This window comes from Filicampus tigris, chromosome 14 (assembly GCF_054856515.1).
Source record: "Filicampus tigris isolate MCC_2025a chromosome 14, RoL_Ftig_1.0, whole genome shotgun sequence".
NCBI lineage: Eukaryota > Metazoa > Chordata > Actinopteri > Syngnathiformes > Syngnathidae > Filicampus > Filicampus tigris.
In genome coordinates, this window is record NC_141230.1 from 16,560,664 (window position 1) to 16,588,640 (window position 27,977).

General features: G+C 40.9%; 2 protein-coding genes across 11 annotated transcripts; both read right to left on the bottom strand.

Annotated features, from left to right (window-relative positions):
• Positions 1-264: 264 nt before the first annotated feature.
• On the bottom strand, positions 265-12,935 carry heg1 (heart development protein with EGF-like domains 1). Of its 2 annotated transcripts, none has more exons than XM_086052050.1 (14): positions 12,500-12,935; positions 8,144-9,113; positions 6,687-7,162; positions 5,667-5,780; positions 5,277-5,399; positions 5,095-5,198; positions 4,505-4,560; positions 3,350-3,510; positions 2,268-2,402; positions 2,116-2,158; positions 1,993-2,030; positions 1,797-1,884; positions 1,149-1,326; positions 265-1,047 (listed from the first exon to the last, which is right to left on the bottom strand). In XM_086052050.1, the coding sequence occupies exons 1-14, from the start codon at positions 12,747-12,749 to the stop codon at positions 904-906; spliced, it is 2,880 nt and encodes a 959-aa protein (XP_085908176.1). In that variant the 5' UTR covers positions 12,750-12,935; the 3' UTR covers positions 265-903. The 2 variants fall into 2 exon arrangements, with proteins under 2 accessions (XP_085908176.1, XP_085908175.1); XM_086052049.1 differs by having other exon boundaries at positions 5,667-5,783; positions 12,500-12,933.
• slc12a8 (solute carrier family 12 member 8) lies at positions 12,864-27,811 on the bottom strand. Of its 9 annotated transcripts, XM_086052056.1 has the most exons (15): positions 27,604-27,811; positions 26,882-27,022; positions 25,707-25,853; positions 25,016-25,207; positions 24,697-24,928; positions 21,019-21,132; positions 20,841-20,928; positions 20,094-20,181; positions 19,096-19,242; positions 16,431-16,971; positions 16,164-16,261; positions 15,976-16,093; positions 15,216-15,276; positions 14,927-15,091; positions 12,864-12,986 (listed from the first exon to the last, which is right to left on the bottom strand). In XM_086052056.1, the coding sequence occupies exons 2-15, from the start codon at positions 27,011-27,013 to the stop codon at positions 12,959-12,961; spliced, it is 2,151 nt and encodes a 716-aa protein (XP_085908182.1). In that variant the 5' UTR covers positions 27,014-27,022; positions 27,604-27,811; the 3' UTR covers positions 12,864-12,958. The 9 variants fall into 9 exon arrangements, with proteins under 9 accessions (XP_085908182.1, XP_085908179.1, XP_085908178.1 ...); XM_086052053.1 differs by having other exon boundaries at positions 20,841-21,132; positions 26,882-27,019; positions 27,609-27,811; XM_086052052.1 differs by having other exon boundaries at positions 20,841-21,132; positions 27,609-27,811.
• Between the last annotated feature and the right edge of the window lie 166 nt (positions 27,812-27,977).

Below are 27,977 nucleotides of genomic sequence, written 5' to 3' on the forward strand. Positions count from 1 at the left end.
CGTCTTTTGAGCCATGCATCTTATTTCTTTGGCATGTGAAAAGCATTTTAAAACCAGACCACTGACTTCCCACTGATTGCTTGCACTTTCCTCCAAAAAGTGACTTCCTGAGTATTTTTATCTGCACTCTGAAAGACCAGCCAATCAGTTTTGTGATGTTTGACTGACTGCGAGCAATATAATCTTCTAAACCTCACAATTCATCCTTTTTACTTCTATCCGCAGTCATCGGTCTTTGTCAACACAAAGAGTCAGAGGCAGACATCTGTGCAATATGTCTTTAATTAAATAAACACATCCGACTAAAACGCCAGAATGGAGAGGATATAAGTTGCATAATAATAATATTCAAAACAAATTATGATACAACTTTACATTCCAACACTCACTAGGCACTTACAATACTTCTAGTATACAAATATTAACTCCTTTCCCACACAGACACACAACGCATACGCACTTAAAGCCACAGGTTTTGTCTTTCAGTGTATTTGATTGAAATTTCCACAATGCCACATGTCCTGCACTTGGTCAATCTGAATAAATAAAGGCTGGTATCAGATCACAAAGTCAGTCTTCAGTTTCTGTTAACTGAACTTTAGTGGTTTTTAATCAGTGTCATCTATGGTAGCTTTATCAGCAGACTCTAATGAAAACGTAGCAGTGCACATTCATCACCAAACAAATGTTTTTTGCATTGACTAGTCTCGTAAAGGAAATGAGCTTAGCCCATGCAAAGGCACTGAAATGGACCGAGGAGACTTCATATTTCACTTGCAAAATTGCTCACTTGAATCATATGAAGTCACATATTGTCACTTGGGTCATGTCTGTCTGCTGCTGAATGTCACCTACTGTCAGTAACAATTGTTTCTGACAGGGTGTGTGTGTTTGTGTTCAAGCTTAGAAGTAGTCTCTGCGGCGTGAATCGTCACTTATGAAGGATGGGTTCCATTGGGCGGGGTAAATGCATGAGTGGCGAGATCCCGGAAGACCTGTGAATGGGTACAAACCATTTCTCTCCAGGTCCGAGTTCCGCAATGCAGGCTGCAAGAAAGCAGAGTTACTCTTTCGTTTTGACAGATTTTCAGAGTAAGACTATGTTAAGCAGTTCTGTAGTGTGGGGGAAAAAAAAGAAGTCTTCTTACAGAATAGTAAATGTCAGTCATCTGCAGCAGGTTCTTGGTGCTGCCGTTCTCTTGCATCTCGATGGTCTCCCGGCCCCACTCCATAGAGATGCGGTTGCTCTTGGGGAAGTCGGCGTAAGGAGACATCTGGAGGTCTCCACTCTTGAAGATGATCTTATTGAGGTCATTCTTGTCTTTCCTGGTCGTAGTAACACACATTCAAATTAGATTTCCTTCTCATTCAACTGTGATGGGGAGAATTGGCTCCATGTAAATGCCGCCATTGGAGCTGGTTGAACAAATCTATAATGAATCATTCATCGGTCAGGTGTTTGTTATGTTAATAGTATGTCTACCTGTATATTGCACACAGAAAAAAAATAGGGAAGATAAAGTCGACTCTGCAATTTTCCATCATTGGACGTGAAGCACCAGAGACTGCTTTGGCTTCAACATTTATCCAAGACTAGATATAGTTGCATTTCTTGCAAACACATTTACTGTGTGTTGCAAACAACAAAGGCAATTTTAAGGCTTCAGTCTTTTGGAATAATCTGTATATGCGCAAGTATTATTTTGAAGGTAAAATAAGATACAATGCCATTCAATGCATGTAAGTGTAGGTAAAACACAAAGTACTGTAATAATAAAACACATAGAAAATCTTACTTGCAGCAAGTGACAATAAGAGCAATGATGAGGATAAGGAGCAGGGCGCCCCCTGCAGGTGATACAACAACCGCAATCAGCTTGTAAACTGCAAGGAAAAAATGAAGCACATTTAGAATGTGCAAAGTTTCAGTTCACATATTGCTTGATTTTGTTCAGTGAGAACAATTATCTAGTGAATCTAAATGCTACTTACAATTTCCACAGTTGAATCCTCCAAATCCAAACATGCACCTGGAAAGTGACAACGAGGCTTGCAGTGAAAATGTGGCCTTAAGTCGGGTGTACACAAGTAGGCCATCAACAAATGTTAACTTACGGGACACAGGTGCCATTTTCCAGCTTGTAGCCATCCCCACATTCTGGAAAAAGACAGATGGCTTTGAGTAAGATTTTTATTTTTCACTGGTCCTTGACTATATTTTTTTTTGTCACAGATGACAAATAGAAAAACACTGTCATAAGGCTTACCTAAGCAGGACTGGTCATCCAGGTTGTGTTTGTAATAACCTGGTAGACATTGGCATTGGGCAGTGCCGCTGACATCAGTGCAGGTGGAACGCTCAGGGTTGCACTGAATCCTCTGGACCACACAGAGGCTCTCCACTGAGAAAAAAGTGAGAGCACTCATGAGGATGAAGAAAATGTAGCTGATGAGGGGTCCAAAATGTCCCAAAAAAACCCAACCATTGAACATTTTTGTGTTTCCTTCAATTCATTATCTAGTTCTTTAAGGGTGTCAAACTCAAAGCCTGTGGGACAGATCTGGAGCTTAGCGCCCTTTATATGGCCCGGGAAAGCTTGCCACAATTTTTCAGAATTAGCCATAAAAAATATAATGACAGGGTCAGTTATGTAATACAATGGGAGATTTATTACTTAAAGTGGAAGTCAAACCAAACATATTTTTTTCAAGAATATGTTCAATGCAGGCCTACTAGTTGCAACGAGGAATTCTGATAAATATTGCATTTGCGGAATAAGAGTTAATCCACCCGTTTTTAGCCATCTCTGGGGGCGGCCATTTTGGCACTTTTGTCAACTTAAAATGACATCACACATCGTCAGGGCTCGGGTAACGACCAATCACGACCTGACCTGTTTTCTGAAGCTGAGCCGCGACTGGTCGTTAACTGAGCCTTGAGCAGTTGTGATGTCATTTTTAGTCGACAGAAGTGACAAAATGGCCACCTAGTCTGTAAACAAAAAGCATAGCTTGGCTTCATGGCTAATCATTAACAAATAAATAAAAACCAAAAAAAGGAAAACTAGCATGGTACAAACTCATCTTCCAATAGCACTTACACAGCCTGTCCAGCAAACTTCAGATGGAATGAAACAGCAACTGAGGGGCAACCACAAGTACAGTTTGGCTCTGATCTAGTTTATGTGACTATAGAATTAGATGGCTGAAGAGTAATCTATGGCTAAATTGCATCCTCTAGTGGCTGAATACAACATTACATTCTCCTGCTCCTCATCATGCTTGAAGTAGGTTCAACCGGATATAACAGCTACACAATGGTAATTTGTGATGATTTTTTTCCCCCTACCGTGATAAGTGAGTCTGTGGTGCATCACCACGTGGCAGTGAGACTCGGGAGAGCTGCAGTTTTTCAGAAATGTCTGGATGCTGTTGTAGACCTCAGCACTGGTCACATCGGAGGATCTGGAGAACATGTTGACGGCCGACATATGAATGCCGTCCTTTTCTCTATGAGGAGGAGAGGAGGAGAGGTTTGCATGAGTCTGTGTACAGTGTTTTTCAAATTATTTTGGCAACAGATTTCTCTGGGTGATCAAATAATTAAAGGTAATAATAATTAAAGTCCCTACGTGATACATTACCAGAGCCAGCCCACGTTTCCATGGAGTCATTGTTAATTTCCCTTTGAGGGATTATAATGAGTTTATTGTAATAAATCAAAAGCGGATTGGGATTGAATTATACAATATTCCAATTAATAAAAAACTAAGTGGAATGTCGAATATCATCTAGTCATACTAAAAATAATAATTTTTTAAAAGTATATTTTCCATTTATTATAAAAGTGTCATCTGGTTATTATTTTTGGTTCAAGGAAAATGCAACAGCAATGCAAAAATAATATGGAGTCCAAGAACAAATGAAATCAATTAGATGTACTGTATAAAAATAACTTTGTTTTGCACAAAACAGTATTAAATAAAATAAGATGTAAAGTAAATGCTTGAATAATTGTGAACATGGTGACAAAATATTAACACAAGAAATACAATGTAAAGTTGAATAATGAGGTCTGAAAAGTGTAATAATGTAAACAAACTAAATAAATAAATACGAAGAACCACCTTAATCCAAACATTTATGAATTACTATTGGCGCCCCCTAGTGGTCATGGGGCGCTAAGCAGGTGCTTTGACGGCTTTGTATGGTACCTAAGAGTCGCTAGACATATTCAAGTGTGCTCATTATTGACATAGAATGATCACATTCGTGTGACAACAGTAATAAAATGTGAAGAACGCAAATCTACGAAAACTAACTTGACTTCTCGTCCTCACAACATGAACAATGACTTGCCGCTATTTTGTCAAGCTATTTCCGTAGCCAGTGCAGTAACATTCCTCCCACATACTCCTTGCTAAAAGCCCAACAATGATGAGCCGAACAGATGCACCGCTTAGAGGAAATGTGTCTTTAAAATTAACTCATGTCATGAACTCACTTCTTACTGAGTGTGGAGCGGCTGTAACCTCTGAGGTGGGACAAGGAGGCGTTCAGCTGAGGTGGGGAGAGGACATATCAGTGAGTAGCACGTAATGAGCACAGAGGAGAAACACAATAGCGCACAATCGGGTCTTACATTTGAAAATCTAACAAAGTAAACGAATAAATATCCCTCAAAGAAGTAAGACTTCAATGGATGTGTAAGGAACATCTGTGACATGACCTCCTAATTTGTAATGATGTCAAGTTAAAAATTGTTGCTTGAATCATACAGTGATTATCTTATTTTTATACCTGGAAGACAACAAAGCATATTAAAGACGACATTACATTTTAAGTGATATTTATAAAGGTTTAATGATGATAAAATGATTATAATCTTTATTTTGAAATCAAAACAACAACCCACGTGTAGATTGTGTTCAACTTTGAGGATTCACAATTTATAACAGACTATTAGGCAAGACGCGATGGCATTATTGAGTATCGGTACTGGGTATTGGAAAGTACTCGAATTGTAAAAATGATACTTGGTCTAAAAAAAAAAAAATGGTATCGGTGCATCTCTTCAGTGAATCGGTTTCTCACCAGCTGTATAATCTCCCTCTGGATCTCATGCATGGTGGTGCTCTTGAAGGTACCCAGGTCATGTGATGCCCTGTTCACACTGAATGTTCCCAAAAAAGTCTTCGCTGTGAAGGGTTAACATCCAATTACATTTGACAAAGTGGTTTTTGTGCTATAACAGTTTTATTCGATCAAAACGTTACCTTTAGTGCAGGTACGTCCATCTTCCAGATCGAAGCCCAGCGGACACTCGCAATTGAAGGAACCCCTCGTGTTCACACATTTGGAGCCAATAGGGCAGGGGTCCTGCTCACACTCATCCGTATCTGTACACACAATAAAGTTTTATTCATCTGATGCTAATTCCCAAAGAGTTGTTTTTAATGTCACTACTCATCTACTCTGTATTTGGTTTCTATCCGATAGTTGGTTTGCAATTGGATTCCAACTCCACACCAACATGATTGCATTCTTACTATGCCCGTTTCTCCATAACCCTGCGAATGAACTAATAATGAGCTAAATGCAACCTGTTTGGAATTATAAAAGTGTATACGTATATAACTTCTAATAACCATTATATGGAAGCTCACCCTGGTTGCAAGTGGGGCCCGTCCAGGCCTGTTGACACGTGCAAGTGAATTGACGCCTTTCATAGCTTGTGCATATCCCTCCGTTCATACACGGGGTGGGCGTGCAAGGGTCTCCTGCTGTGCATGGAGGAGACAGGTATTAGTTTTTATTTGGTTAAAGTATATCCGTCTGGTTAAATTACTATGTGTATATTAACTCATTCACTGCCATTGACGTATTTATTTGTCCTTTCACAGTCCAGCCATTCAATTCTAGGAATTTATTTATATATATTTTTTCAAATTTTTTCAAACGTTAGGGTAAAAAAAGAAAATGTCTGGCAACGAATGAGTTAACTGTTCAACAAAAAAGTCAGAAATGGCTCATTATCTACATTGATTTCCCATTTACTGTTTTAAACAAAGAGAAAGTGAAAATGTTCCATTTACAACTGTAACCTGAGTCTCATTGTAGTTATTCTTGTGATTTCAAATTGTGTGTCCATACTGCTCCTACCGTGTCAATTTAACAGAATGATTTTTACACTAAGTACCACCTAAAAAACGACTTTGCATTCCAAGTACCACCATGACGAACAGCATTAACAGAGTAGCGAAGTAGGCTAAAGTATTCAACAAAAACGAAACAGAAGTTTTAGTCCTAAACGGTATATTGAATATTATTATAAGCCATTCAAACAATATGGTCCATTTCAACATTAACAGAGTACTTATAAAGAGAAAGAATAAAAAACTGCACTTTCATAAATGATTCAATACAAATGCAATGCACATAACTTAAATAAAAATTGTACCAACAGGAATGTTTAAAAACATATAGTTGATAAAAATAAAATGCAAATGTGTTGAACCTAAAAGTTAAATACAACTGAACTCTACTCAGTGATTTTTTTTTTCACCACCGGCACAGCTCTAGAAAATGTAATGTACAAAGATAAAATTGTATCAACACGTTGTATCTTCTGTCAAATAAGATTTTGTTTGTATCAAAATGTAAAATACCACTTGGTTATTACTCACTTGTTGGAGCTGCCTTCGTGGGTTGGACATGAGTGGGTGTTGTTGCCGTCACTCCCTCTGTGGTCACCCTTTCTGTTTGTTTGCGAGTGGTGTACAGAGCCTCCGTGCTCCTTGTTGGGCTGCTGAGGGCGTGAGGAGCAGTGGTTGCTTGGCTTTGGGTCGGCGTGGTGACGCCCAGCGTGGCCGCGCTCGTTTCTTGCTTCGGGGTGGTGAGATGGGTGGGCTCGGCGATCACGACCGGCGATGAGGGAGCTTGGCTGGTGTAGGAGAGGGGAGCGGTTGGGGTTGCAGAGCTCTGCTGAGCCATGGTGGGAGCACTGGTTGCAGAAGTCGTGGACGGGATGGTGGCCTGGGTTGCAGACTCTGGAGTGGAGATAATGGCCGTGCTACGAAGCCTGAAAGATGAGGTGGCTGGTAGCAGCGGGTTGCTGGTGGACACAGCTGATGTACTTGTATCCTCCTCTGTTATTTCAGATCTGTTTGGAGCAAATATACAAATGCATTAACACTCTATGGACACTTTATTGGATATGCCTAAACAAACTAATAAAGAGCCCACTATTTTTTTTTTTTTTAACAACTGCAAGTATAACAACAATGATAAACATAATAAGGCATAAAAGTCACAATTTTGGGCTTGGAACAATATTCTGAGGGGTGCATAGTAACAGCAAAATATATATATAATTGTATACTTTTAAAGCAGAAGTCAACCCAAACATAATTTTTTCAAGAATATGTTCCCAGCGGGCCCACTAGTTGAAACACGGCATTCTGATTAATTTTGCGTTCGTGGAATTTAAGTTAAGTAGCAAAATGCACTTGTTTTTAGCCATCTCTGGGGGCGGCCATTTTGTCTTCTGTCGACTGAAAATGACATCACAACTGTTCACAACGACCAATCACGGCTGACCCAGAGATGGCTAAAAACGAGTGGATTAACACTTATTCCACAAATGTTTGCGTTGACTTCCCCTTTAAATGCGCATCGCAACCCAATAGTTGGACATTATCTAAGGGAATTACAATGAATTAGCTAAGAACACAGTGAGAATGCTTCTGTTGCCCCATGAAAAAAAGCATACTTCTTACATTCGATAATCAAAATGTTCTTTACTTAGGTACAGGTTAAATATCACAATAATATCGATATTGCTTGCTATAGTCAACATCGAACTGCATTTTTGCACATGCAATGTTTGGAAGTAATATAGCAAGTTGTCCTGTTGTGTAGCAAACGAATCAAGACATAACTCAGTGTCATTTAAGAAGTTCCATCGCCAATGTAATTTTTTGCCCGTTGCATAACGTGTATTCATTCAGTAAAATGTATCCCATTGTGGTTAAATGTTTATACATAAGAGTTAGAGGGCTGAAATTATATCATTATAAAAACAAAGTTTGGGAACTTCAGCACTAGTCCAGTCATTGATGAAGCATAAACACTTTTAAGTTACCTCTCAGTGACAGTGACTGCTGTGGTGGCGATGAAGACCTCAGTTATTTCCATGCGGGAGTCATACTGATTAGCCGTACTACTAATCAGTGGGAGAGCTGTGGTGGAAATAAAGCCCGCACTTTCCTCCTCGCTCTTGGATGAACTTCCCTCTGTGCTCTGGCTGAGGCTCTGAGTGCTGAAGCTGACGGCGCTGGTGGAAGATTCCGTAGAGGGTTCCACTGTGGGCTCCTGGAAGGACACGAGGGTGGGGCTCCTTACGGGTGGGATGACTGGAGGTGTGGATGAGAGGGATTCATCCAATTGGCCGGTGCCGGACATCCTGGCTGTCGAGTGTGACGTTGCCTCTGATGTTGGGATGTGTTGATGCTCAGTGGCGTTCGGGGGGCCAACGAGAGTTTGGGTTCCTGTGGACGTCTCTGGAAATGACGATTGAGTGAGCGAGCCGTCTCTGTTTTTTTCGCTCCCGGTGGACGGGGCACTGTGAGTGTAGTCCTCGGTCTCGGCTCCCTCTGTTGATGGAATACTCCAAGTCGAGAGGGGTTGATGGGAGCTGAAGCGCTCCGTGAAGGTTGAGGACGAGGAGCTGTTGTTCGAGGAAGAGGAGGTGACAGACATCAGAGTCCGCTCTCCAGCCCGGCTGATGGTGGTCGAGGTGAAGATGTTGCCTGTGAGGACTTGCGTCTGCGACGGGGAGGACACGGCGTTTCCTAGACGGAGATGGGAAACCGGGCTGTCCCGCCGCAGGCTGGAGTCCTCTGTGGACATCGAGGACAACATGGCCTTGTTGGACACACCAGTGGAGATGTCGGGCAGGTTTTGGGTTCCTAAGGCATCCCTCCAGGTTCTGCTGCTACTGCTGGCTTCAGAGGAGGAGCCAACCAGGGAGGAGGTGAACGGCTCAGTAGAGCCAACAAAAGTCTCCAGTGAACTGGTACTTGTTTCTCTCGGGGTTTGTGTTTGCTCAGTGTCTGAGGAAAAACAAAACAGCATCGCTATTCAGAGATGATAGTAACATTTTACATGATCACAATTAAAAGAATGAAGGTGTTAGACACACTACAGCCTGGTTTATGATAGCTGTTGTACTTCAACCCAAATTTGTTGATGGGGTTGGGGTCAAACTGAATCCAACCTGCTGTACCTTTGTGGACCTTGGCCAAACTGTTCTCACACAGTTGGGAGCAATAAATTGCCTGCAAAAGTGCAATGTACTGTGAAGATGAAGAAAGGGGTCCAAGTGCAACTATTGAGTGATTAATTAATAAATCTACATTTTATAATGACAAATAAAACAAAATACAAGAAAAACATAGTATAGGTCAAAGGTCGTCATTGTACCATATGACCTAATCAAGAGATGATTGCCCCCCAAATAATTTGAAAAAAATGGTTGTGTGTATCAAACTAATAGACCTTCACATTAATCAGTACCCAGGAAGGAGCTCTTGGTTTCCAAAATCTTGGTGACTCGTGGTTTAAAAAACAGAAACCGCCCCTGCGTTTTAACAACCCCCCCAAAAAATCCATTCATTTTCTATAGCACTTGAGTTCATTAGGGTCGCTGGTGAACTGGAAATGGAGCCACTCAGAGATACTTATATTTAAGATATTTTGGGTGCTGCAATTGCAGGCGAGATAAATTCATGGAAAACATTTTTTTTTGGCATTGCATGGAACATTTGGTTCCAAATATACTGTATATGCAACAGTAAATACTGGTTTTGACGTCATCAACTTGGTCAGTACCATGTGCACTTCTACCAATAGTCACTAGGGGGCTGTCAGGAAACCTGCAACCATTTACAGGGAGGATGCTGTGAGGGGTCCTGCTGTTTGCTGCAGAGCAGAGGCAACAATTCTGGGTGGAGAACAATTGGCAGGCGGGCTTATCTACTCCAACAAAGGCTTGAAGGCCTAAATGTGGTAGTGAATGTCTCTGCTGCGAATCAGTCGCTTCCTTCCTAAAGCTGAGTGAGCACAAGGCAGAAGAGTGTCACTCGTGGATCTGGGTTTCGCAGTTCAAAGAATTGTTTTTAAACCCACTAACCACCGGGACTTGGACTGAGTCACTTTCTTGGCTGAAAAAAAACCCATTACAAAAAAATACCTGTGTTTACATGCATTCTGTTTTTGTCTAAAAGAAGAAAAAACTTTATTTTGATAATATGCGAGCAATAATATGTTTAAACCTTTTTTTGCTTGGGTCTCTCTAAGATTAACAACAGATGGGAGAAACATGGCAAGTGAATGGAAGCTTTTTTTCAAAATGGCAAGTGACCAAATCTAACCAAATGTTTGTACTTAAAAAAAAAACAATTTCAACTATTTTGAAAGCATTAGTGCCACTTTGTTGCATTTTTGTTGAGCAGACACCTCACTGTGATTTTAAATGGCACTTGCAGTGGTGAATACAATTTCACTGACACTATTCAAAATGGATTAAAGAATAATATAAAATACAGCTTCGGCACCAGATAGTATTTACTTTTTGTTTCCCCTAAATCTCTTCTATCTGTCAAATTGAAAAAAAACCTGACATATCCTTCAAAGATCATCAAACTGTTGCCTTGGCGAGCGAAAACTCAAGTTCACCCATTGAAATCTTCATTCCCGAGAAGTAATGTGGCTTCAAATAACTTGCATGCATGTGATGGTCTAACAGGTCTGTGTGATCTCAAAGGTTTTGGCTGGCATCCTGCACACATGAAGCAGAAACACTCTGATGATGATGCTGCTGACGATAAAGAGGGAGTGTGTCTAATTTCTTACTACATCGTCAATGTCGTCATCCTTTGGATGCAAGCAAAGACATAAAACTCAGACTGGAAGAGTTTTTGTGGCCTAATGAGGTTCTTCCAGGTTCACATCTTGAAATCTTAGATGAAAATAATCTTGCTACATTTTACAAAAGTGGTATTCACACAATGCATTTATTGTAGTTGTAGAACCATACTGTATCATACTGAGACATGTTCCTCCCTTGTGTACAGTAAGTAAATAAGGTAAGCAAAATATTAGGAACCTCTCTCAGTAAAATGCACTTAGGTTCAATATACTATTGTAGACTACACCCATTTTTTTGCCTGATCCAATTCTCAAGCGTGCTTAATACTGTGGATGGTGAGTAAAGTAATGTGATGACATTATGAACATAAAATGTAGGAATACATACATAAAAAATAATTGTGTTTTTCAGGTTGATGTCCAAGTGGTGTACACATTTTCAACGTAAATAGCATATAAAGCAGTCAAGCAAGTTTGAGAGACCACATGTTGGACACATGCTGACCGCAACATTGATTCTATTGTATCCCTTCCAACAACCACTGAATCATTGAAGATTTAAAACATCACAAAGAAATACTACAAGCTCGCCTGGTAAATGAGAAAGGCAGTTATATAAGGAATGTGACTGAGAAACAAAACATCAAATGATATTGTTTTAGTCGGCTTTGTTAAAGTATGTAATGCGGAATTTGGGGTCATAGTTTTACTTAGCTCGCATTTACTGTCATATGCCTTCACACGATAAAGCCTTTTTTAACATTTTATACTTGCACTTGGTATGTCTACCTTTAGTGGAACTTAAAATGTGCTGTGAAGTATCAAACAATTTGAGCAGTAAGTGGGTAAGTGTGGTACGAGTACAACAAGTGGTATGTAGGCTCTCTCGTGGTATGTGAAAGAATGCACACAGCAATATTTAAACATGGAATACTACGGAGGTGTATTGAATTCACTTGGGGGGATCTGTTTTTTGGGGGAGTATCTTAAGGGAGGGGCTTTGTAATTTTTTTTTTAGTTTGTGTTTATGTTTTTGCGCTTTTTCTGTCATAAAAAAAAACTGAAAAAATAATTGGTCAATATAATCTGGCCAAGTGCATTTTTTACTTCATGAACAGTACATTTTGTTGTATTTAAGTACAACATATGTTTGTGTTATGTTTAACTAGTAGCTGTTGAAAAAATATTTGATTGATTTTCTATTTTGAATTTAATCATGATTTTATCACCCCAACACCCCCACCCCCACTTCTTAAGCAAAGTGTTAATGTTTGAACTGTACATATTGTCAGAGCGGCTTAAAATAATAAATCCACTTTGTATTTTTTGATTAACACTTAGGCTGACTATGCTACTGTATTTTAATGTGGGTCTTTATGGTCGTACTTGGCGTTAAAAGTTCCAGAATCACTGAATAAAAACATGCATTGTGGTTAAGAACAAACCAAGCAATGCAAATATGAAAACAGTCTTTTATGGTTTTGAAAAAAGATTTCCGTTGAAAATACTTAATAGTGCAGGTTGAGTCTGCAAAAGACTTGTCACGTAGGCCGCAAGACACGCATCTTACCCGCAGAGCGTGTGAGCAGCAGGTCCTCCTGTGATGGGGCGGATGAACTCTCACTGGAGGAAGAAGTGAAAGAGGTGAACTCGTACTCCGTGTTATTCGCTTCATTGGTGCTGCTAGGGGAGTAAACGGCGGTCCTCCCCGCATCCGGGCTGCTGTTAATGGGGGTCCCTGCCCCGAGGGGCCGCGGAAGCGTGAACGCGAGCCCCCACAGGAACAAGCCGAGGACGGGCTCCCGCGACCACGTTTTCATAATTTCAAAGAAGCCAGCGCGGTGGTCGCTCAAGTCGAGTAAAGACAGACCGGTGGGTCTCCCCGGGACAGCATGGAGGGGGAGAGGAAGCGTCGCCTTTTAGGGAGCTTCCATAGCCCGTGCTTGAGATCGGCCCTGTGTCCGGTCGTATCGGCGGGGGAAAGGAAGATGACCGAGCCGGGGGCGAGGCGGCGTACAGCAGCCTGTTATCACTGAGCAGGACCAGGGCTCCTCCTCCTTTACTCAGCACACACACACACGGGCGCACACACGATTGTAAGCCCTAACAAGTTTAGTAAATCATTTTTAAGACTGAAGTTTAATCAATAACGGGTTAACTTGTGCATTTAATTCCTCACAGTTGTGGATCACCGCTTACGATTAGCGACTAAATATAATTATACAAAATAAAAACAACTGTAACCTCCTGTATGTGGTTAAAGGACCACACAATTGCTGATGCTCTGAAGTCGAGTAATTTATTCCCACAAGCGGTAGCAGAATGCACATTCACTCAAGAGCTGCTATTGGCCACAGCTCACACTGACTGCCTCACTTTACCGTCAAGCTTATACAGCGCTCCTGAACTTTCATCTGAAATGTTTTTTTGTTATTTGATCGTGTTCCTTTGCCCTTTGATCTCCAAAAAGACAACACAGACACGCTTATGACCAGAGGTGTCACGTAATGAAGTGGAAAAAACTCTTTCATCTATTTGCATTGTAGGCCTACTTAATGTGATGATTTTTAATGATCATACACAGTATGCAGCTGAAACGGGTATGATTCAACGTAACATTTTAATATAGCATTATAATCATTATGGCATTTAATTTTTTTTTGGGGGGGGGGGGGGGGGGAGTGGGGTTGTGAACAATGGGCCCTTGTGACACCGCCCAAGCTTTTATCCTTGATGTCAGGTCAAACATTTTGGGCTGGGATTGATTAATCTGATTAATTATTATTCCACAAATGCAAGATTAGTCAGAAAACCGTGTTTAGACTATACAAGGTCAGTTATTGAAAAGAACATTTTTGACTTAACTTCTGCTTCAATTGATTTTTTTCCCGCTTTCATTACTTTCACTTTTATACTTTAAGTAGTTTTGAATTACATTACCTTTACTTTAGTAAAAAGCTTCAGTTGATACTTAATCTACAGAAGTCTTAAATCTTGATATCTACACTTCATTTTATGACAAAGAAAATATAGAGCAACTTTTAACTTAATTCAACTATATACAACTATTTACAAGCATCCTGGAAAGCGTGATGCTTCACCATTGTTACAGTATTAACCCTTTCATGCATCGTGGTCACTACAGTGGACTCTTTCATGCATTAATTATGATTTAATGTTATTATTTAACATATAAATAGATTTTCATGCATTAATTATGATTTAATGTTATTATTTAACATATAAATAGATTTTTTAGTTTAATAGCTGTCCACTGTAGTGACCACTTTGCGTGAAAGGGTTAAATACATATTGGATTGTATCAGTGGTTAGTGACAAGTAAAACATTGTGAAAAATTACAAATTAATCACCAATTATCAATAACAAATAAAGATCATTTGAGAAAATCTGTTATTTCAGATCCCTTCACACGAATTAAGAACATATCTGTTGTCCTCTCTCTTTAGCTAATACAAATTCTTAATAGATGTTTAGATACACAACACATTTACTGTAAATTTTGACAGTATTAATAGTTGAAGCACAGGAAACAGGCTTATGCTGGCAGTAAAACAGTCATGGTAGTTATTAAGCATCCACTCTGACCACGTTGATGTCATCAAGTAACGCTTAGAGCCCGGAGGGCCAATATTTTTATATCTGGAGATTGATGTGACATGACATGTTGTGGTTTCTTTCCTTTTCTAATCTCCACTCTGTTAAAAACAGCAAATGACGACTAACTGTGAACATATGGAGTATGACTTTCCAGATGAGTTTAATCATTTCAAACACATTGCCGCAAACAACTTGAACAGCGACGATACATAAAATGTTAGGTTCTTCTGTCAAGAAAGTCGATGCACATGAGGATAAAATTGCAATTCCTTGCACACTGACACACACACACACACACCCTTTGCGCAAAACAAATCAGTTACTTTCCAATAACTGTTGGGATAGCAGGCACATCGACTGAGGTAGTGCTTAAGTTACCCATGTGGCGGCTGCACCATCTCATCCCTCTTGATGAACGAGGACTGGTGGTAGCGGCTGCGAGATGCAAAGTCAGCATTTTCCTCCGTCAGCTGCTTAGTTTTAAGGCCGACCCCCGACAGAGGTGGTGTCACTACGATTTCATCTCTGGGAGACGCCCCGCTCCTGGCACAAGGACAAGGATGTGTCACTCATGTTCAAATTTAAAGTCGTCTATGGTAGAAGAACATTACTGATGGGGGGGAAAAAAAACAAACACATTCAAGTAGGTAACAAAGCCGAACGATACCTGCAAATGCCGTTTAAAGTTGATTTGAGCCACATGAAAAAACTGAAACGAGCCGCGACACCTGCAAATAATGGTTACAAGATATTAGTTCCACATGTCAACTAAATAATATGACAACAAATTGTGCAAATGTTTCAAACAAGTTAGTGGGACAGAAGAGCGAAAAAACGTGCAGGATGGGTTGGTGACATGGTCAGATCAACCACGTGTTGCACAAGCACTAAACGCTTGAAGAAGCAGACATCTTGTGCGCTGTGTTTGCACGACTGGATGTGATGTGACACTCAGAGGATCTTACAGTCTCCATTCTTGGAAAATTGAGCCTGAGCAGCTGCCAGACTGAGACCGACTACAAGCACAATGTCTGAGTATAATATCAGTTCATATTACAGCACCGAATATGGTCACCAAACAGGAATGTGCCAGATTATTTTTGCTTTCTTTTGTTAGTCTGAGATGGGATGAGCTCTATAAGGAACAAACTAAACCAGGACCAGGAAATGAAATCCCTAAAATCTGTTAATTGTTTCGATTATGTGTATTTGATGCCACTGCACAGCATATATATATTTTTTAAATGCTATTACTTTTTGCGAAATCAGGACTTTTTAAAGCACTTTTTGTTCATAGTGTACTAAATAATTAATGCACTATAGTTCAGACATGCGGGCGGTGAGTACCGGTATATTTGAAGGTGTACAATTTGGTCCACATCAAACTTTTGGGTGGGAAATAATAAGGGTGTAAGTGTGGAAGTCACCTCTGTGTAGTCCAGGACTTGTTTTGCCAATGTAGAAGAATAGCAGCAGGGCAACAACTATGTTTACTAGTGCATAAACCCAATGAATAACAAACATGATCAACAGGGAGCTCAAAGCCTGAAAAAGAAGACATGGAGACGCACATTCATTCAAATACGTCAGGAGAAACAAATAATGTGAAACTTACACCAATAAGAGCCATCCAGTGGTTGCTAAACTTTGCATAGACCGAGTCGGGCTGGGGTTTTATTTCTAAGCTGTGCAGCTCTGCTTTACCTCCAGTGGCTAAAAAGGTTGAGAGAGAAGAGTTGAAAAAACGCAAAGTGCTTTTAGTCTCCACTCTCTATACGTAGTTCTAATGACATCATTTCCTGTGCAAATAAAAGTTAGAAATGTCATCTACCATCATCCAGAAATGGATCATGGTTTGATCTCCACATATAACGTGAGGCACCTGTGCTATGAGGCTCAGAAGATGGATGTTCGACAAGAGAGGTTTCTGCTTGCCGCACCTCAGGTGCTTCCTGAGGCTCCGCTTGCTCATCTCCAAACACATTGCTGTGCGGGTCCAAGGCAAAACTGTCCATCAGCTTCCGCTTAGCCTCCTTGCTCATGCTCCTCCCTTGTGAGCTTTTCTCAGGTCCAGCAACTCCGCTGGCGGCCGACGGAAAGATCCGATCCATGTCCTTGGTGAACTCCATCAAAGTGCCCTTCCTCTGTGGACTTTCTCCTCCGCTGCCATAGTCAGCAGCCGCGGTCTCAATCAGAGGCTTGGACATCTGTCTGCAGAATCTCCGTTGGTCGCTTTTGTCTTTGTTCTTCAACTGGAAGGTCATGAACGCGCAGAAGTAGGAGTAGTCAATGAAGCTGTAGGTGAGCATGAAGTTGATGGTGACGATGGGCGCCAGAACGTTGACCCGGCCGATGAAAACGAAGGCCATGCTCAGCAGGCCCGTCAGGCAGATAGCTGCCACGGGAGTCTTGTTTGGGCCATTCTGTTGGATAGTTTGGTTAGTCACAGCATATCAGGATTTAGGCTAGGTTCACACCGCAGGTCTTAATGCTCAATTCAGATTTTTGGGGAAAAAATCCGATTTTTTTGTGTAAGCGTTCATATTACATTATAAATGTGACCTCGGTCTTTTCTGCTGTATGAACGCAAAGTCAGTCAAGAAGAAGAGACGGCGTCACTCACGACGTTGTGTTTGCGGAAGTAAATGTGGTCCAGCATGTCTAGGCATTTATACAGTGAAGCGATTAGGTAGGAGGTAGAAAAATAAATACAGAATTTGGGGGAAATTATGAGGAGAGGCTTTAATATCTCATTTCATGGAGACATCACTAACGATGACGTCACGTCATAACCGTGCGTAAAAAATGAATCGATCTGAACCGTGGCTGAATTACTACTATCACCATAAATGTCCACATTATGCTTCATGTTTCAAGTGGGATTAAATTAAAGTCAAATATAAAGTCAATAGTGTGGCCTGTGGCACGAGGAGATTCGATCCCCCTGCTGCCAGCACTTTTCATCTACCTGCGCGGAGCGCATTTTGGGCTACGGATGACGTCAATGTCGGATATATATGCGGCCTGGCCGTTCGGACCGCAGTCGCATTGGAAAAAATCGGATACGTATAGGAGTTAGGACCACATATGAAAGCGACTCAGGTCGGATTTGAAAAAAATCGGAATTGAGCCGTTCAGACTGTCATAAAAAAATTAGATACAGGTCGCAAATGGGCAAAAACATCCGATCTGGGTCGCATTTGCCTGCGGTGTGAACCTAGCCATAGAAACACCATTGACTCATAACAAGTATGTTCACTAAACATTCTAAATTGCCTATAGGCGTGAATGGTTCTCTCAATGTGTAACTAGCTTGATTTGCCTTCCTAGGATCTATCGGCCGGTTACATGAGTGCCGCTGTGTGCCTGGCAGAAGTCCAGAGCACACAGCGGTGCAGAGTCCAGCCTGTCGCCCTTCCTGCGTTTGTTCTGAACCTTTGATTTGGGCCAAGATGTCTCGGGCCTCATTCCAGCCCACTGAGAGAGGTCAGACACTGCTGCCAGTCTGAGGGAAAGTAGGGTTGGATGGGGTCGAGATGTCATCAGCACTCTGTGTGTGTGTCTTTGCTGTAATGCAGTTAGTCCCCTTGTTTTTATGAAGGCGAGTTCACGCTCTATAATTAGCGACTTTTTCCTGACGAGTCCACCCACCGGGGTTAAAACACTTATTGTGTTTGCAGGGAATTTCACTGACGTGTACCAGTATGCATAATTCAACAATTAAATTTTAGCTCAAGTATGAATGCATTTAATCCTTACTGTTAAGATTTGCAAAGAAAAGTCCAGTAATTTATGGAGAAGTCAACTCAAACATGTTTTTTTGAGAATATGTTTTATGCAGGCCCACAATTTGAAACAGGGTATTCTGAAAAATATTGCGTTCGTGGAATAAGAGTTAATCCACCCCTTTTTAGCCATCTCCGGGGGCAGCCATTTTGTCGGCCAATCATGGCTCATCTTCAGAAAACAGGTGAGCTCTGATTGGTCGTTACCTGAACCCCGAGCAACTGTGATGTCATTTTCAGACGACGGAAGTGACAAAATGGCTGCCACCCTGAGATAGCTAAAAATGGGTGGATTTTGCTGCATAACTCATATTCCACAAACCCAATATTAATCAGAATGCCGTGTTTCAACTAGTGGCCCTGCATAGAACATATTCTTGAAAAAAATATGTTTGGGTTGACTTCCTTAAGTCCTAACACAAATATGCTATATCACATTCAAATACACTAGCTATCAGGACTTAAAATAGAAGCAATACTGTACTGAGATGCAGCCCGATTTATCGCCCCCTGTTGGACAGAACTAAAACACGTTTTTAATTGTTACAGATATGTTGGAGGACAGTTATTATAGCAACACTACACTCACCAGGAAAATAATAATTTCATCAGTAACTTGGTTAAACTGCTAATTCGTAGGGGTATTCTGTGTTAACAAACCAGTCATTTATTCCCCAAGTCTTTGTAGGGTAATTAATTGAGGTGTCTTGGCATGTCCAAACATCGCTTATTGTATAGTATACCAACACTGATCCAACCTACCCCTCTCCCTAAAAAGGCCAGTGCAGGGATGACCTTCTCTTGGGCAATGCACTGCAGGATCCTGGGCGCTCCATACAGGCCGCCCATGCAGGAAGCCAGGGAGGAGACGTAGAGGCCCAGCAGAAACAGGAAACCCACCAAGGAGACCTGAAGGAAGAGAGAAAACAAACAGAGGCTGCAAGAGGATGGGGTGGGGTGCAAGCTACACCCTGTTCACTTCCGCTGTAGTCAGACCTTAAAAAACACAGTGAGAGCTAACCCCGGATGAACAAGGTTAATGAGTCAGTTTGCGATGAATTTAACTTTAGTCACTATCAAGGCATGTGTTATGTCACACAGTATTTTTGTTTTGAGTACACTGATTGCATGCTTCTGCAACAAGGTAGGAAATACACAACATTTGGTTGCTAGGCTCATTTGCAGAGGATGGGCCAAAATGCATCTGTAGCGCAGGCTCTGATGAAGAGAGACAAAAAGTAACTGGGAAAAGAAATCTGCAAGTAATTTGTTGTGTGATATATGGAATGTTACATAAAAATTAAAATATTCACTCCAAATATACAAACAAACCATATAGCTGCACAGACAAAAGATATCCACTAAAACTTTTTGTTGCATGGGAAACAGTTCTTCAATAGACCCATAATGCAATTACATATTTTGGTAAATAAATATATTAATATTCAGAGTGCAAAAACAAAAGTCTATGGAAATTTCGTCACAGGAGGACAGCTTCAATGGTTGAAATTCGTGCTAAATGATGAGTTTACAGAGTATAAAATGAAACCTCAGGGGGAAAAAATCATGTGACAGATGGTGTAAACAGAGGCTTTCAAAGAGAGTTCCTTTATTTTTACAGTGGTTTTCAGACGAAGTAGTCTAATTTTGTATTTTCTAACGTGGTTGAAGTCTTAAATGCAAAGTCAACTAACTGGTCATGTTCATGATAACAGTGAGGTTTTGGGGTTATTTAAATGGATGCTGTGAAGGGAAGTTACCTTTTCTGCTATCAAGAAGTCGTAGCGCAGAGCTTCTCTGGTACATATGGCACCGAGGAGGAAGACAAAGACCAGATACAGGAACCACCTGTGGGTCACCAATAGTACACCACACTTAAAAGGTTTTTTTTTTTTTTCATTTTTCCATAAGAACTGTGCAATGACACTTGGGCATAGCAAATATGGATTGAGTTTATTCTCTCCAGTGATATTGGCCTTTTTTGAGAGGTCACCACTCGTTTGAGCTTACGTCATGACGCCGCATTTGTCCCCATGCGAGTGCAGTACGTGTTCAAAACAACATATCACGAGTAAAAGTGAGTGCTATGAGTAAGCATTCCTTTCATGAAAATAGTCACGTTGCTAAAAGTGAGGACACATAAAATTGGAAATATGCTCGCTAACTGACTCATGTTGCTAAGTGAAGGTTCGGGTCACTTATAAAATGCTAACATTAGCCAAAAATGTCCACCCTGTCATTGTTCAACCTTTCAGTAAGCTAACACATTTTGCTGCTTGCATGTGCAATGTCCGAAAAAAAAAATGAGAATGTTCGATTAGTACACATTTACAATGTAAATGAAGTTTGATGGAAAAGCTCAGATTTTTTGCGGGGGGGAGGTGAATAACAACAGTCAACAATTCTGGAAAAAAAAAAAAGATGAAGCTTTTTCCTGTCCTGTCTCGGCTCAGAATTTTTGTATTTAACAATCTTATTGTGCGCAGGCAAGTGTGTGTTTATCATACGAGGTGAAGACTGCTGCCAGTGTTCCCAAAGGGATGTTGTGTTCGGCCCGCTGCAGGTCTGAGCTCATGTTGAAGCCTGACATGACACCTACACACACACACAGACACAACACACACACAGGAATGTAAACAACATTAAAAGACTGTTGTCCTTTAATCAATGTGCGGGCACACCCACCTGTAGCAGCAGGAAAGAAGACCCCGAAGACAGTGAAGAAATTTTCTCCTGGGCTGTAATCAGGCAGCGTGTTGCGGCTTAGCAGACCAACCGAATAACCAATGAAACCATGCGCTGCAACAGGAGGTAGCACAACAGAAAGGAATAGATGGACCAAGCCAGCTCGCACTGGTAGCATTCAAAATCGACAAGGAAATATCCCATCAACATTTAAAGATTACCAGTTGAGTGTAAAACAAAAAATGTTCTTCCTGAGCTACCACAAACATCTTAGTCAATATAATTGAAAGAGTGCTTGACCCTTGAAAGATAAATCCATGTATCTATTGTGACTGTTAGTGCACTCAAAGGAAAGGAGTATTGATTTGACTTTTAACCTCAACTTCATTAGCCAATAGTATTCAAAAGCATTATTGATTAGACGTATACAAATAAACTCATTAAAATGGATCTTAATAAAAATGTCCAATCCGCACACACAATAACATAATTACACCCCTGCTTCCACCAAACATGTGTCTTGACTTTCAAACTATTTAGTGATAGTTCTAAATTGCACAGGGACAGATTGTTCTGCTTTGCTGGAGGCCTTTTATTGACTCTGAAGTGCTTCGCCAACACCGGACATTTCCCCTCTTGATTATCTTGCGATGGGAAAGAATGTGTTCTCTCAGATTAATGACATGTTTATCCGAAAGGAAGTAACCACCCTTTTCAGAAGCTGCGCGGCTTCCAAGTTTGACCAAAAAAAAAAAAAAAAGAGGGAGACGGCATGAACGTTTTTCTTTTGTTGCAAAAGGACAACACAAACACAAAACAGCTGGATGTAGAGGCTATGAAGTGCAAGTAACCCAGAACAGGAATTTCAGGGGAACATGAAAAGGGACTTGAGTACAAGAACCAAGCCTAGCCCACTTTGTCCACATGTGAAGCCACCCTCTATGCAAACAATCAGAATCTGCAATACGTGACACAGTCAATGTGCAGTACACGTTAAAACGAAGTCGAATTAGAACAGATACTATATTCATACTGTGCCTAAAATTGGTCATGCAGAGATTACATTATTTGTTTTAGGGTGAAAAATTGGTTTAAGGGCCTTAGCTATAATGGATACAAATGAGAAAGGAATGCCATTAACTTTTAAGGTAGAAGTCAACCCAAAAATGTTCTTTACGAGAAAATGTTCTATGCAGCCCCATTAGTCCAAATATGGCATTCTGATTAGATGAGTTAAGCACTAAAATCCACCCGTTTTTCTACATCTCAGGGGGCGGCCATTTTGCCACTTGCCGTTGACTGAAAATGACATAAAAGTTACACAGGGATCAGGTAACGACCAATCATGGTTTAGCTGCAGAAATCAGGTGAGCCGTGATAAGTTGTTATCTGAGCCCTGAGCAGGTGTGATGTCATTTTCAGTCAACAGAAGCAACAAAACGTCCGACCCCAGAGATGGTTAAAAAAGGGTGGAAAGTGAGTGGTGAAGCAGTTTGTGAAAGAGAAATTTAAAGACAAGGGCCGGTCCGCACCAATCTGTAAGCAATAAAGTTGTTTGTTACACATAATTCATTTCCATATCGAGATCCATCTTCGAAGGTCAAAGTCGCTAAATGTCCCTAATGGCAAAGGCGGCCCCCTGATTTTCGCCAACATTCATCAGAAAAGTTGACGAATTCAACAGCTGCTACCTTCGCAAGCATTTGCCTCTCAGTGAGATACAACCTTAAGTGAGCTATTTTTAGAACTAGGCGGGCTACTCAAAATGATCCTTAGAGACTACCTGGTGTCCATGAGCACCAGGTTGGTGAACCATGGTGGGTTTTTTTTAATGACAAATTATTTGCTTGACGAAAAAAGAGATATGTATGTACCTGAAGATGGGGGGGAAAAAAAGTTCAGATCAAAGCAACTTAGACAAATGGTCTATGACTTGAGGGGTGGTGGTGAGAGGCTTTTGCTCCGCGGTCTGCCAAATGTTGAAGAGCAATTAAGACGGTAAGCGACTGCATCCATACTGTGTGAGGAAGGGTGTGTACGAGTAGAATGGGGCTCCTCTCTGTGTTCAGCATTCCTCTTGATACACACTGGAATGCAGATTACATGCGTCTGAGGCCTCTCCCTCTGCCTGACCTCTTTGTCACCCACATTCACCCGCATCATCGGGCTGCGAGGTTACAGCGGTGAGGCAGGTCCCACTGAGAAGACTGGCAGCTGCACATTAGCGACGAGCACAGAGAACCGCGCTAGCTTGCGAGGGTAGAAGCTGGCCTCCCATCTGAACTCCAGCTTTCTTTCTTTGTCATTTTGCAAATATGTGGGTGAGTCTGGTTAACACCCTAAAGCCGTGGCCCTAGGACCACATTGTAGCTTCCTTCGGGGAAAAATCTTCAACTACAAGGGACGGCTTTGCTTGCATCACAATGAGAGTGTTGTGGTCAAACTTGATGTGGTTGTGGTTGCGCAGACAATAACTTGGCATTACTGGTGCGCCAAAGAGTCAAAATGAATTACAATCGTGAAACACTCCTCCCATACTATATTCAAACATTTCTAAGGATGAATAACATTTAACCGCAGTTGATATAAGCAAGTAAATGAACTTTTAACCCCGGTTAGGATTTCAGCAGAAATGGGAAATGAGTATGATTCATATCAAAGTAATCAAGGGACATCATAAATTGAAACACACAACCTTTAGTGCCAAATTACCTCACCTCACTCTCTGAAACAAAATGTACTAATCCCAAATGCATCAATAATAGAGATATGTATAAACATAATCATACAATCAACATTTTGCCATAAAGATTTGATATAATTGACTGCCTCGGATACAGTGGCAAATGGTGACCCCAGAGGTTTGTCCTCCTTCAGGATGTAGCTGAGTGTTCAGTGAGTGCATTCTAATCTGGGCTGTTCTAGCCAGCTAAGGGACCTGCTGGCCACCTGCCAAACATGAGGTCACAACAACACACAGCCCTTAACTGGAAAAACCTGGACATGTGATTAGTTTAGGTTCTAAGTTCAGTATTAGGATACATAATCTGTTGATCTGTGCAGAATTAGTTTTTAGATGTGTTAGCCATATAGCTGGATGTCAGACTTTTTTTTTTTTTTTTTTTTTACACATGCAATATTGTTTTAGTTCAGCTAGAAATAATACCTTTCTCTTCCTACAGGACAGGACATGGATAATCAGTCAGAACAGGAAATTCTATTTCCTGTAAGCCTGCTCAAAAACAGAACCAACTATAACAAAATGTCTTTTTAAAATTCCTATTATCTCGAACTGGATAAAAAAAAAAAAGATGAAAAATTGTTAAGACTTGAAAAATATATTTAGAGTTCAAAAGTCCTGGAGAAAATTGATGTGAATAGTGGCTTTATCAGGTGGTAGTAGAGTGACACCTGCTGGTCTAAACAGATCACACATGCTCAACAGTGAGACTCTCTGGAGCCTACTGTACAGTACTCTCTTTGAACAGTAACTAAAATAAATTACTTTTTGCAGCAGGAAAAGCGCTGTGAAAAATAGTGAAAAAGGAATCGATTGATGAATAAAAACTTAAAAACACACCGGGCAGCATGTCTTGCGAAATCTGAGTTCATCAACGATAACCCTGTGGCACCTCCTGCTGCTCCTCCTCAAGTGTACATCCAAAACTGTTGCCTTACCTGGGTCGAGGTGCGTGAAAGTGCCAATGACAAAATCCAGTGTGGAGATGGCCAGCACCGCCAGCAACAGCAGTTGGAGTCGCACGATCCACTTGACACCTGCCAGGTTGATTCCAAGCAGTGCAAGCAGCACTGCAGCCGACATGCCTCGCACTGCCCACTGACTCTGAAGGGCCAGCAGCTGTGCCACCGACTCAGAAAAGCCAGTGATGTACATGGCACCGGCGACGCACTGCGGCAGAAGACAGCCAACGTGGTCAAGGCTTACTTAGACGTGGACAACAACAAAAAAAAGGTGTGAATCCAATTTGGCACTCACCTGTCCAAACACATAGAGGAGGCCCATAGTGCCCCCCAACCTGCCTCCGAGGACTGTGGAGATCATGGAGTACACACCTCCACTTCCCACCCCGCAGTACTCGCACACTCCAATCCCAGACATCACTGTCACCAAAGCAAACAGAACCACCGTGGAGACCAGGAGCATCCCGAGTAGCACACCTGTGTTGCCCTGGAAGATAAGTTAACCAACACTGCAACATGGACACCAAACATACACATGACCAATTCCTTCAAAGGAGGCTTTCATTCACTTACGTATTAGTCTGTGATAAATTGAGGCAGAGGAAACTTGTGGAGTTACTCCAGTACACAAGTACAGTAGGCACTGCATTTGTATCTTGATGGTTACATGTTAATGAGATTCTGTTCAACTTTCCATGTGTGTTTCAGTATCCGGAGTAGTGATTCTCAAACCGACAGTACTCAAACTCCACCCCACCACTCAAACTTTTGAGCTCTATTTGATTTGAATTTTCGGTTCTATGGTCATTTTTCTACTTTGTCAACACTAAGATCCTATCACAAAAAACAAAGGTCAACCATGATGAAATTATCAACAAGAAGCTCTGTGCTGAAGTCTCACAACATATTCTGTGTCTGTTCAACTTCAAATTCTGAGGTTCCACTGGAGTAGTAGGCGGAGTCGTAGTATAATAGCATATACTCACCACTAAGTAGCCAGTACGCAGGAACAAGACAACACCAAAGATATTAATCATGCACGTGGTGAAGACGCCATCCCAGGTACCAAAGAGAACCGGCTCCCACACAAAGACTTTGATTCGCCACCACGGCTGACTGGACTGCTGAGAGCCCTGGACAAAGAAACACTACAATTCATACTGTGACATCACAAATAAAATGCAACTGCAGGTCAAAGAGATGTTCTTAAAACAATTTGTCTATCAAGTGAATTCACCTTTAAGTAACTTAGGTCTAACTCTCTTAACGTACGAATCGTGAAATGCCAACATTGGCTACTGCCACGTCAAGGGCCAAAATTGTATTTGCGCAAAGGGCGATGTCTGTCCATAAAACAAATGAAAACAAATGTTGATTTACATGTAAAAACCTCTTTATCCTCTGTGATAAAACAGCGCATGTTTGCCTGAACTCCTTTTATAGATTTCATTATGATGAATGTCATGTAGTAACAAAACCAGGCCTTAAAACAACTGAATAGATACACTGTATACAGAAACGCCCGCCTATTTGGATTAAGCTATTCACAAATCCACCTATGCCCCCACCTATTTTCTGTGAACTTCCTCAGCTATTTGTAAATTTCTCTTTTTCACAGCATATGGGCGTATTTTTTATACTGGTCCCAAGGAAATATATTGAAGTGATAAACTGCATCTGAGTGAGATCATAGTCTGTCAGGTATGAGCTAAGTTTAGCCTGGTTTGTCACTGGAAGTTACAGAAAGTCATCCCAGCATGTGTATGTTTTTGCTCTGCTCAATTGCTCCTAAAAAGCTCAAGATAACAAACGACGGACGTCTTTATTATTGGTTGATAATCTGTATTTTTACAGGTTATGAAGTGGTGAAACAGACAGCAGTCTCCTCACAATTTCTGTGCATTTTCTTCTGAAAAAAGCCATTCATCTTTAAGGGTAATGTTGTTAGATGAATTTGAAATGATGTTAAAGAAGTCTGGGACCATAGTGTGTGGTACACTGAATTTATTGTTTAAAGTACTATTAAAATACAGTGGGCAATTAGAAGCAGTTTTAGGGAGACAACTTGTGGTTTAATTGTATTGCTTTTTGCGTAGCAGAGAGAATTGGCCTATGTATGTAAATCTATGAAGAAAATCAATTTGGAGAAGTCTGATCTTACCTGTGCATCCTCATGGAACAGATCTTGCACATGATGGTTGGTGTTGCTTGAATTTCTCCCCTTCTGCATTTCTGCTCCATCTCCCTCCTGATCACAGGTATGCACTGTCCGTCCCTCTGGTAAGGAGTCCATTGTAACCTGCTGGTATGTCACCGAAGAGAGGTAAATACAGGCGGGGGTGTTTAGTTTCTACACCCCCTGTGTGGGGCAGGCAAAAAGGACCCCCAAAAGATCCCCCCCAAAAAACAAAAACAGGATGATGGATAGCAAACATGTCTTCTGTTAAATAAATGAAATTGCATAGACAAATCCTGCTTAAAATAAACAAGGCATTGATGTGTCTATTTCAAGTTGTGTACCTACAGATACTATTCGAATCCCGTGGTAAAGAATAAAATTTAGTTCCCTTTGGAAGAGAAATAATGTTTGTGTGTGGATCCTGCAACGTTACAATAGCAGACATCCGGATTGAAGGACAGCTAGTAGAACAGCTAATAACCAGGATGCTAACTAGGAAGGAACACAATTAATGAATGAAAAATGGCGATAACTGCTTATTATTCTTTTTTTTTTTTTACTTTGACAAACTTATTTTTTTTTATATATATAAGTTTTATAATACGTTTTAAATTCAATAATTATAACTTCAACTATCCAAGTTGTTGGAAAAATCAAAACAACGACATGAGAGGGAACATGGTTTACCCCATTTAAAAACCTACCTTACATAAAATATAGTTAGTCCATGCTGGGGATAAAATGACCTAAGCCAAACGTTTCCATTTTCCGCGCGTGTGTATGATGGTGAGCAGCAAGGAAGCAACTGCAGCAGGTGTGCAGCTGGACTGAACGTTGCTTACTTTGTTTGCAGGGTGTTACTGCCTTGCACAATGAATCTGTTGGTTTTGGCAATAAATCTAGTTGCTAAGGGTTGCCAATGATCACAGCTGAAAAGAGGCACCTACGTGTCAGTGTCCTTATCTTTTTTTTTTTCGAAAAAAAAAAAAAAATTAAAAAGCAATGGAAAAAATACAGTATGTCTGTACGGACACTTGTATAAAATTCATCTAATTTAGTGTAAGGATAGATTTCAGCA

Bases quoted from the DNA above. Each gene is read 5' to 3' on its own strand.
- heg1 (XM_086052049.1), bottom strand. From the start codon at position 12,749: ATGAAAACGTGGTCGCGGGAGCCCGTCCTCGGCTTGTTCCTGTGGGGG. The intron at 9,114-12,499 runs GTAAGATGCGTG...GTTTTTCCTCAG, and splicing joins GCTGCTCACACGCTCTGCGG to ACACTGAGCAAACACAAACC. The intron at 3,511-4,504 runs GTGAGTTCATGA...TCCTCCTCATAG, and splicing joins CGCTCCACACTCAGTAAGAA to AGAAAAGGACGGCATTCATA.
- slc12a8 (XM_086052053.1), bottom strand. From the start codon at position 27,013: ATGGACTCCTTACCAGAGGGACGGACAGTGCATACCTGTGATCAGGAG. The intron at 25,854-26,881 runs GTAAGATCAGAC...TTCTTTGTCCAG, and splicing joins TGTTCCATGAGGATGCACAG to GGCTCTCAGCAGTCCAGTCA. The intron at 20,182-20,840 runs GTATGATAAACA...GGTGACCCACAG, and splicing joins CTGGCAGCAGTCTTCACCTC to GTGGTTCCTGTATCTGGTCT.